The sequence below is a fragment of the Pempheris klunzingeri genome, chromosome 2 (genome assembly GCF_042242105.1).
Source record: "Pempheris klunzingeri isolate RE-2024b chromosome 2, fPemKlu1.hap1, whole genome shotgun sequence".
NCBI classification, from domain to species: domain Eukaryota; kingdom Metazoa; phylum Chordata; class Actinopteri; order Acropomatiformes; family Pempheridae; genus Pempheris; species Pempheris klunzingeri.
In genome coordinates this window covers 7,569,231-7,579,671 of record NC_092013.1, presented here as the reverse complement: position 1 = coordinate 7,579,671, position 10,441 = coordinate 7,569,231, and the positions used below count along the sequence as shown (strand labels likewise).

The following is a 10,441-nucleotide window of genomic DNA, read 5'->3' as shown; positions in this document are numbered from 1 at the left end:
TATTATCACATATGACAAAGAAAAACATCACATGTGACATTTAAGAGGCTGGAGCCAGTTAAGTTTGACATTTATTCCTGAAAAATAACAAGCTTTACTTATTAAGCACCATTCTTAACATTACAAAGTGCCTACAAAACAAGAAAACCAGAGACGGTTAAAATGAGAATAAAACCAAAGGACGTAAGCACATAGAAAGTATGAACAATTAAAAGAATAAAAATAAGATAGATAGGAATAGAAGTATAAATAAAAACATACCCAACGTTACCAAAACTTTTATTGAGAAGAGATTTAAAAGAAGCACGAGACTCAACGTGTCTGAGTTCATTATATGATTAATGGACCCTCAGTTTAATTGTCATTTCTCTGTTAATCAGCTGTTTGTCAGTGCAAACCGCATAAATACATAAAACATGAAGCATTTCCTCACATGGTGCAATAACTATTTTGCCACATGTTGTCTCCTTCATTAGTGTAAAATCAGTTTGTGGCAAAGTGAAGCGACACCACTACAATATATCTATAGTGTTTCATGGCCAAAAGTAAAGAAAACACATTGAAGGAAAGCAGGTGGTTTTTTTTTTTTTTTTTTTAGTGATGAATATTATTTTTAAGCAGCCAGCCCTGGGATCAGTTTCAGCCCAGACACTGAGGAGGTGTCAGGCTCCTGTAGGGGGCGCTGTGTCCAGCCTGCAGCACTGAGCAGCATCTCTTTGGCTAATATCAGATGACGAAGAGTGAAGCAATGTTTTTTTTATTTATTTTTTAACACAGCTGGACAGAAAAAAAAAAAGACAACATTTCTCAGCAGGAACGCTTTGTCATGTTTCACACTTCCTTCTCTGAGTGTGTGTGTGTGACAACCATTAGTCAGCAGGACTCACACACAGCTGGTCGCGTTTTGTCCTCTTCGGCCTGGTTGCAGATTAACCGGATGCAGTTGTTTTGAAATTTCCAGCTCACACACACTCACACACACACACACACACACACACTCACACACACACTCCTGTTGTCGTCCTGTCCGGCTCGTGTCCCTGCTCTCCTGCCGCCTCCTGTGTGTGTGTTTTTTTCGGTGATAATGGCTGTGAATAAAACACACATCAGTATCGGCTATGCCTCGGTCGGTGTGCTCGTGGGCTTCTCCGCCTTCCTCGTGTGGAACATCGCGTACAGACAGCCGTGGACCGCAGCCATGGGAGGACTGTCAGGTAGAGTGAACACCGTGTGTCTGCTCCCCCTCTGCAGCCGAGCACTTTGACTTTGAGCATGTCACAGTGACCCGGTGGTGTCCTGTTATATTATCTACCTCGGGCTGAAGGGGCCCCTGCTGTTAAACCCACCGGGTGCAAAGTTATTGTTTACAGGGCAGAAATGTCGACTGATCCATACAGTCATGTACAAGTACTGTTCTTTTAGTATTAGTGCAGCTGGTTTTGCATGCTTATCTGACAGCTTTCAGCTTGTTATCAGTATAAATGTCCACTTTTGAGACTAAATGACTAAGAAAAATGGGGACAATGTAAGTAATAATGTTTTAGGAGCTAGTTATAATATTGGAGATAAAAAAGTAGCTCAGAAACATCCACATATAGGCCACACATTACAAATGTAGTGGGCAGTGTTCCTCATATTTAAAATGTTAAAATAGAAGTTTATTTAATAACCCTATTAGTGTTTTAGTATTAGTGTTATAAATCACCTAAACTTTCTATTTATTTAAGATAACCCTTCAGGCAGCTGTCAGATCATTTTCAGACTCTGCAAGTTAATTTTTATATTGTAGTTAAATGAATGGAAGCCACTTTTAACCAGTGGTTTCCATTCATTTAACTATCGGCACACGATTGGTGGTAATGTAGAGTAAAATAGCAACAACAATAGGGTCCTTTTGAGTTTGGAGTCGCCACAGCGTGCGTCTGATTTTACACCGTGACTGTTAAAGCAGGTTTGCACAGGACGTTCCAAAAATATTATGCAACAGGCTATATTAAGTATTGTTTGTTTCTGTGGATCCGAACTTTGAGCCACTGTTGAGGTCTGCATGTCCATATCTATAACCTTTGCACCCGCCTGCTCACAGGATGTGCCGTGATCAGTTTTATTGGCTGTTACATGTTCCCAGGTATCAAACTGACTCTCTGGGTTCTGTTGTGATGGATGGATGGATAAAAGAAAAGTGTAGCACTGTCCCCATTCTCTCACAGCACTAAGATTAGAGTCCTGCACACATGACGTTAACCTCATTCCCTGCCAGAGCGGCACAAATATGAATTTTGCAGGTATCCGAGAGGTGGACGCACTCCCAGAGTCTGCATCAGTTTCTGAAAGGGAACAGAATGCAACCAGTTTGAATAAAAGTAACAAATCGTAATTTTTTTTCACACACTCAACAGTATTTAACACCCTTGACTGGAAACACTGACAGTTAGGTAGCAGCGGCTTCAGATCACTGCACTTCAGGAAGAAAAAAAAAAAAAGGGGAACACGAAGAAAGAAGTGTGATTCTTTGACTCAGCAACTCAATCGTCAGCATGCTGTGTCATGATGGGACTAATGCACAGTCACCCCTCATGCCTCCTTAAGACCAGGAGCATCGAAACGCAGTCCAGGGCTTTAAAGGGGGTCAGATTTTAGATTTTTGCAATGTGGGAGACTTTTTTGGAAAATGTTTTCCTTTTTGTGCATTCAAAGTAAGCACGACTATGAGGCTTTGAGAGTCAGTTGCTGGAAAACGTGAAGCATAAAACCAACAGTTGCAATGTTGTTTTTCATTACATGCCGGCTTACTCTTTGTGTTTAGGGTTCATGTAGAGTAAATGAGTAGCTCAAGACTTCCAGGCCTTTGTTGCAGCTGCATTACAACAGCAACACTAACAAAATAAGAATAAAAAAAATCTAGAAGTTGGAGGGGAAGCTAACTTTGTCGGCTGTGTTCGTCCCTCAGGTGTGCTGGCACTCTGGACCCTGATCACTCACATCATGTACCTGCAGGACTACTGGAGGACCTGGCTGAAGGGTCTCAAGTTCTTCTTCTTCATGGGGGTTTTCTTCTCTCTGCTGGCAGTCGTGGCCTTCATCGCTTTCCTGTCTATCGCCATCAACAATAAGGAGTGTAAGTTCGTCTACATCGCTTTCCTGTTTGTCGCTCTGGTGTGTTTACGTCCGGACCAGCTGCTTTTTGGCATCATGCATCTTACAGTTGATGTTTACTGCTGTATTTCTCCAGGTGTGGAATTAGTTTTGCAGCAAAATAGTAACAACGAAGAACCTGAATGACCTGATAAGACGAATGATTGAGTTTAAAGTCCCCACTCTGCCTGAATCTTTGAGGCGTACTTCATGTGCAGATTTCCTACAATTCCCACAATGCCCCTTGTCAACCCAGAATGAAATTGGCGGTAAAAGTTTCTCCAGTCCAAAAGTGTCATCCCTCCTACACAAAGATACACAAAGATATTTATCTACCCTTTAATATGTGATAATAATAAAACATATATATAATTCAGAAATGGGGTAGTGTTAGACTGTTACACCACCCTTTCCTTTTTTACATTTATTCAAAGTAGAATTCAAAGCTGGCATGGCTTTTGCTTTTCTTTTTCACTTTCCAGACTCTTTCATTGTCTGTACTTGTCAATGTGGTCCAGAATTGTCCTTATTATAATGATTTCTGTGTTGCATCTTGTTTACCTGCAGCAGAATTTCTTTCCTGCTCCAGTTTAGTTTTCTTTGTGTTTCCATTTCAGCCACTTTCTTTTTATTTCATCCCCAGTTATAAATCCAAATTTATACATTAACAACAATCTGATATATTTTAATTTCACAACTTAATTGCTACCGGATGTATGAAGGATTTCACACCACCAATATGGCAGACGTTGGGTAAATCCTTATCTCCAGCTCCAGTAATAATATGAGAGTTGTTAAAGGTTATCCCCTCTTCACAGAAAGTAGGAGTAAACTATTTGGTATATCGTATTTGTCACGTTTGCTGTCACTCTTTTTACTCCAGACTTTTTCTTTAAACCATTCTTAAGTGTCATTCTTAAAAGTCTTGATAAATCTGTGCCGTTGCCGACCTCGCTGGTGCTAATCTGTGTCTCCTCCTCCCACAGCCCTGACCAACCCTCAGAGTCTCTACCTGTCCTGCGTGTGGAGCTTCATGAGCCTCAAGTGGTCCTTCCTGCTCGCCTTGAGCTCTCACCGCTACCGCAAAGAGTTCGCCGACATCAGCATCCTCAGCGACTTCTAAGGACGCTTAAACATCCTGCAACCGGTAACCACACAGACTCTGGAGTGCACTCACCGTGCCGCCTGAGCGTGTCTCAGTCCAAACATGATGGAGGACATTTTAAGAGGAATCAGAAGATGAGCAGAAATACTTTGTCTTGTGGATGAGCACCTTTGCCTTCTTGGCCAGTGTCTCCTTGTTTTTCCTATGTGTGCAGGGTTTGTTGTTGACTTGATCACTTTACAGACAAATCCTGTGCTGTTTTATATGATCCTTGATAGATTTTGACACTTTCACGTCTTTAGCATCTGCTCGATTTCGTCATGACAAAATATGATTCTTAGCTCGTCCAGGTGAAGAAACTATATACTCCTCAGTGGTAATTATCAGTTGCAGTTTCCAGCTGTAGCCACTAGAGGGTGTCACCTCTCCAACATTCAAACACCACGCACAGGGTGTGTGTGCTTGACATCCCCACTTACATCTTCATATTACATTCAATGTGTTTATGGATTAATGAATCATGAAGAGAATTTTTTTAGCATCACAAGTTGCACGTACAGTGGTGAGGTGATGAAGTCTGCTGATCGCAAGGCATTAATCCTGCTTTAAAGTTGATGCACGTCAGGGTCTTGCAGAGGGCAGGTCCAAATAAGCACCACATGTCCTGGCTCAGTGTATTTCTGAACCATGAAGGGGCATTTTTAATGTAAAGAATGATTTTTGTATTGTGTTTTTATCAGTGTGACAAAAACATTTAAGAAAAGAAGGATAAGTGTGAAAATGGGCTTCAGTTATGGCTTTAATTTGCAACAGTAGTGATGCCGCTAAGGCGCATGCATGTTGCTTTATGTTATGTTGTCCTCAACTCAACCATTTATGTTTATGATGTTGCTTATTGAGATTATTTTACCCTGTTTTCTTTGAAATGTTTATCTCTGCACATTTCCATGTCAGAAATGAAGCATGGCGTTGTGTATCCATGTATCACTTGACTGAATGCAGGAGTGTGTGTACGTGTGTATAAGTGTGTGTCTGAGAGTCCTGTTAATTAAATATGTGTTTTTGACATTCCCTGTGCATCGGTGTGTTTGTGCAATGAAATCTGAAAATAGACAGTGGCTGATAACTCTTCCTCTTTTTTTTTTAAGAGTGTTTCTACAGTTTCTGTTCCTCTAATGTGTTTTATTCCTTTGTACTTTGCAAAGGAATTACAGCAAAAAACAAACAAAAAAAACACTTTATTATTTTCTTCATAAGGCTTGTGACTTTCTGTGTCACAGAGGCAGGTTGAAGGTGCTACACATTCGTCTTCCAGCTAAGCCCGGGTCAGGTGGGTCGATGTTGGGCATTAGAGTGGGATTTGCGCCATGAGTGGAATGAACCACTTTTCCCACCCACCCGAGCCACGTTTATGAAGGAAAAACACCCCACAGCATCACAATCCCAACAATAAACGTTGGTCAATAATCTGCCCTTTGAAGTCAAGCAATTATTCCATCCATGCACGTTTTTATTTTGTCCCTCAAAGGGAAGTTTGGGGGTGGGTGCAGAGAATTTTTGGTGTATGATTTTGTTAAAGCAGCCGCCTGATAGAAGGACTTTGAAGTTGATTTGAAAAATATGTGACTGGATTATTACAGCGCTGTCAGTGTTTGGTGCATTATCACTCGTTACGTTATTCATTTATAGGACAATATCTGGTGGAAAAATGTGTCTTTTGAATCCATCCTGCAGCTGTTAAGGAAAAAAAGTCCCAACTATGTGAAGTATAAAGGAAAGTGAATCTGGCACACTGTTTCATTATTTACTAGAAGTATCAGTTACTTTGATCCTTAAGAGCCACTATCATTATTTCACTCACGTTGTTGCTTTCCTGCATCCTTCCTCTCTGTTTTAAGGATATTTTTGGTGGTACTTATATCTTAATTGCATTACTCTGGTTTGTTTGTAAGCCCCCAGAGTCTCATTGCATCAAGGTAATTGCGATGTTGTGGTTAAATCACCATGGCAACATTTTTTATCTGGCCGTTATAAACTTCGACATTAAGAAACTGAAAAACAATCCGGCTCACTTTCCACTGAGCAAGCTGGAGGCTTTGGAACCAAATGCGTCCTATTAAGTTTATACACCAGCCTGTAAAACGTGTGTGTGTGTGCTTTGTGTGGTATGTAAAGAGAGGGAGGGGTCTCATTTTATTCAATTATGGGACTCCTTTCTACCCAAATCAAGGAAGGAAGTTGTCTCAAGTGTTGACTGGCAGTCTGGCAGAGTGCGGCGAGACTGGAAACAATAGTTTATACGTTCAAAAACACAGCCATCCTAAACATCCTGGACAATTAGGTACTGAGGAGCAACAGCGGCTGAATTAAAATCTATAACAAACAACATGCAGCGGAAATTGATTTCTTTGCGTCGCACATATGCACACCTTTTCAGCAGATGAATTCAAGTCTACAGATAAAAAGATACAAACATGCTGCGTCTCTATAAGCATCCACCTGCCTGCTCCCAGACCTGTTTATGTGTGGTTGCCGACACATTAACATGAGTAGCTACGGTGGATTTTTCTGCTCTTTTTTTTAGGGCTACATCTTTATCACATCTGTCAGTCAGTGGTAGAGAGTACATTTATTCCAGTGCTGTGCTTTACTTGGGTATTTCTATTATTTTACTCCTTTAGACTTCTACTCCACTACATCTAAGGGGGAAATGTACTTTTATTTGACAGATTTAGTACAAAACATACTGTAAGATATGATGCGTTGTTATAGATGACGCTACCTGACAGTATATGAAGCTGTTAAAATTAACCCCATATTGCTATGATCTAATAATCTATTTAAACAATATTATAATAATGCATAATGAGTGCTTTTACTTTTGATACTTTCAATACATTCTATCACTAATAGATCTAGGTAACATTTTGAATGCAGGACTTTTTTTTCTTGTAATGAAATATAGAAGACATGATGAGTGAGAGTTTTAAAAAATATATTAAAAAGTATAAAAGTACTTTGGTTAGTAATTTGAATTCTCCTCCACCATCGCTGTCAATGTTTTTGCTTTTTTTTTTTTTTTAAATCAGTGTATCAAAGGCAGTAGTTGAAGAAGTATTGAGATCAGTTTGCTTGAATAAAAGTAGCATTTATCACACTATAAAAAAAACCTCATTAAAAGCGAAACCCCTGCTTTCATACTTTGACTTCAAGAACAAAATATATTAAAGGCATCAAAAGGAAAAGTGCTTGTTAGGTGGCAGAATGGCTTATCCGTATTATATTACTACATTATGATGATAATACAAAAGCAGCACTTTAATGTGGACTGATGTGAAACTAATTTTAACTATTTCTACTATTGGGTAGTTAAATCTATAACAATACTTACATATATTGAAAATGTTGATTTGATGATCATATGTTTCATATGTCAAAGCAATAAATATATCTGTCTAATAACTGTAGTGGAGTAAAACGTATTTATCTCCAAGATACTCAAGTAAACTTGAGTAAAAGTACTTTGTTACTGAAGAGGGATTCACAGCTCTGACTTGTGTCTGTGATGCGCACTGACAAACAGATCCATTGTAATATATGAACATTAGTATTAATATGGCGAAGTGAAGCATTTGATCTAAAAAAAGAAGCATCAGGAGGGGAAAAAAAGCCAAATGAAAAGCAAACATCTTGAATTGGTCGAGAACCAGATGGCCTCTTTGACATTAAGAAGCCGCTTTGGCATTTTAAGAAGGCAGTCCTAGAATGATTTCCGAGGAACTTCCGCAAAGCGTGGTACAAAGCCCACAGATATTTAAGCAATATCCATAGCAATTTACTGTTTTATTTACAAACTGAAACATATGTTTCTAGACCTTTGCAGCCCCCCCCTCCTATCCTGTCTCTCCTTATTACCCTGCTGATTTACTGCTGCAGGATTTCTCCCACACTATCTGCACTCTCCTTTCTTTCCCCCTTCTCTCTGCATTTGTCTAGCTCTATCATCTTCTCCAATCACTCATCAGTCAGTCAGTCAGTCAGTCAGACTCTCCCTCCTGACCTGGCTGCTAACAGCACAGTGGATGCTCTATCTTTACACCTGGCTGTTGTTTTCCTTATCCTCCTCTGACTCTTGTGTTTCTGTGTGCGATGCTGCCTGTGCCTCTGGGACCACTGCGAGCTCGCATCTGAAACATCTTAGAGAGACACATATTTGCTGTTTTAGAGCACAAAGGGATATGCCATGGCAGAGGCTGTTTGAAGTGGCTTCACAGGGGGAACCAGAACCAGAGCGAGGGAGTTGAGAAACCATAAAGAAACGTTAGCGCAATGTAACTTTGGTAAATTCATCTAATCTAATGGAAGTGGGGATTGATTCAATGTGAAGGCGTACCCCTTTGAAGCTGGCTCTGTTGATGTTTCTAATGCAATAGCTCTGTTGAAGAAACGCAGCATTCCTCTCTACCTTGCAGACAGTGCTTCACTGTGAGCTTGACAGGAGTGGATGCGTGATAGTGCCTAATCTCAGAGATCCCAGGTTGACACCACTTTCAGTAACTGGGACTTTAAAATATGAGGCCAGAGACAGCAACGTCTGACTCACTGACAGGCTCCTTATCTGAGGAAGTTGTGTCAAAATTGCTTTGTGGTGTGGGGCTTTTTTGGTTCTCTAACAAGGATTACAAGGAACCATGTTTGTGGAAAGTCAGAAAGGTGCTTCCTTGCCTTTAAATCATCAAGATATTCAGATACACTGTAGCTGAGATTTAGAAGAGAGCAAATTGTACTCAAAGTTCATATCAAAATAAGGGAAGAGTTACCTGATGGTGGTTTTGAGTTCCTTATTAACCATTAGTGTGTTATACAGGTTTTATATTATTATTGGTCCCCGTCGCCTCACTTGCGCTGTGTTGTCAGCATTCAGATGCACACCTTTGGTTAAAAAGTCCTCCTGTAAGCAGCAGTTTTGGGGCTTGATGAGCTCATTTCTGAAGTTCACGCTGAAACAGGATTTTTTTAACCCGACTGGCGACATGGTCAGCTGTGATCTGCTGACTCACCGAGAGTCTTATTGGTGTTTACAAAGAAAGCGAACCTAACACATTGACTTTGCTGACTCAGCAGAGAAAATGACTTTCATGTGATTATTTGCTATATATAGAGCTCGATCACATCAGCATCTTTCTGCCTGGCTGATTCAAGTCAGCGTTATGGACTTTTAACTGATATAAGCAGTCCTATAGTTTGAGAGAAAGATGTAGTTCCTTTTTACCCACATATGTACTGTCCAACTGGTCTCCTTTTGTGTTGCCCCTGTATCACATTATCACATGCACTCAGAGATCATGTGGCCCGCTGCTTGCACATATGGACGTGATATGATGCAACATTAAAGCAACCTTTCACACTCACACACACCTAACCTCAAAATTTTAAAACTTTTGTGTGACACCTGTGCCCACTTTTCAAAAAGGCACTCTTTATTATGGCTTTATATGTTGTGACTAATCGCTTTATCAACAGTTGATAAATAATTTACTAATGCCTCAAGGAAGAGTTTTAAGACATCAATGACATAAACCTTAGGGTTGCCAGGTTGTGGCTGACAGGACCATGTGACCACCTGCCTCCTGGACAAGGGCTGCAGGAGGATTTGGACCAAAATCATTTTATCAGCAACCAATTTATTGACGATTGCCGATGTTTACAACTGTATTATTACTAAAGGGAAAGGTTTTTCACAACCTGGCAACCCCAAATTTGGTCCTATACATGGATTATGATATTTTTAACATTAATAAAGCTATTACAGCTTAAAAAAATCTCTATTAAGAGTGCCTTATTAGAAAGTGGTGCTGAAATTCGTCTCCACACAACTACACAGTGGATGTGTGCTTGTAACCATCATGCCCCGCGTCTTCCCTGTATGTCCCACAATGAGCCATATGAGTCTTTATCCAGCCTAACCTGCTGCTCAGCATACACCAGCCCAGCATGCCGTATCCCCAGCTCAGCTGTGAGCTCCACTGGGACTGTTTGTAATGTGCCATGGACGAGCCCCAGCACTTAAACACTGTAATCAGAGCCAGAGCAGGATATTGGCTAAATTACACATGAAAGCAGGGACATTTGAAGGAAGCTTGAGCACTAAATATTATGATAAATTATGGTCTAATACGAGAAGATAAGTCACAGCTAAAC

General features: G+C 40.3%; 1 protein-coding gene across 1 annotated transcript; it reads left to right on the top strand.

Moving 5' to 3' along the window:
* The first annotated feature begins 997 nt into the window (after positions 1–997).
* Positions 998–5,311, top strand: LOC139213778 (heme transporter hrg1-A-like). Its single transcript, XM_070844418.1, has 3 exons — positions 998–1,214; positions 2,951–3,118; positions 4,122–5,311. Exons 1-3 carry the CDS (start codon positions 1,085–1,087, stop codon positions 4,256–4,258), a joined length of 435 nt encoding a protein of 144 aa, XP_070700519.1. The 5' UTR covers positions 998–1,084; the 3' UTR covers positions 4,259–5,311.
* Positions 5,312–10,441: the final 5,130 nt, after the last annotated feature.

What these genes read in the sequence shown, in the direction of transcription:
- LOC139213778 (XM_070844418.1), top strand. Translation starts at nt 1,085, where the DNA reads ATGGCTGTGAATAAAACACACATCAGTATCGGCTATGCCTCGGTCGGT. An exon ending in AGCCATGGGAGGACTGTCAG is followed by an intron (nt 1,215 to 2,950) that starts GTAGAGTGAACA and finishes TTCGTCCCTCAG; the next exon opens with GTGTGCTGGCACTCTGGACC. An exon ending in CGCCATCAACAATAAGGAGT is followed by an intron (nt 3,119 to 4,121) that starts GTAAGTTCGTCT and finishes CTCCTCCCACAG; the next exon opens with CCCTGACCAACCCTCAGAGT.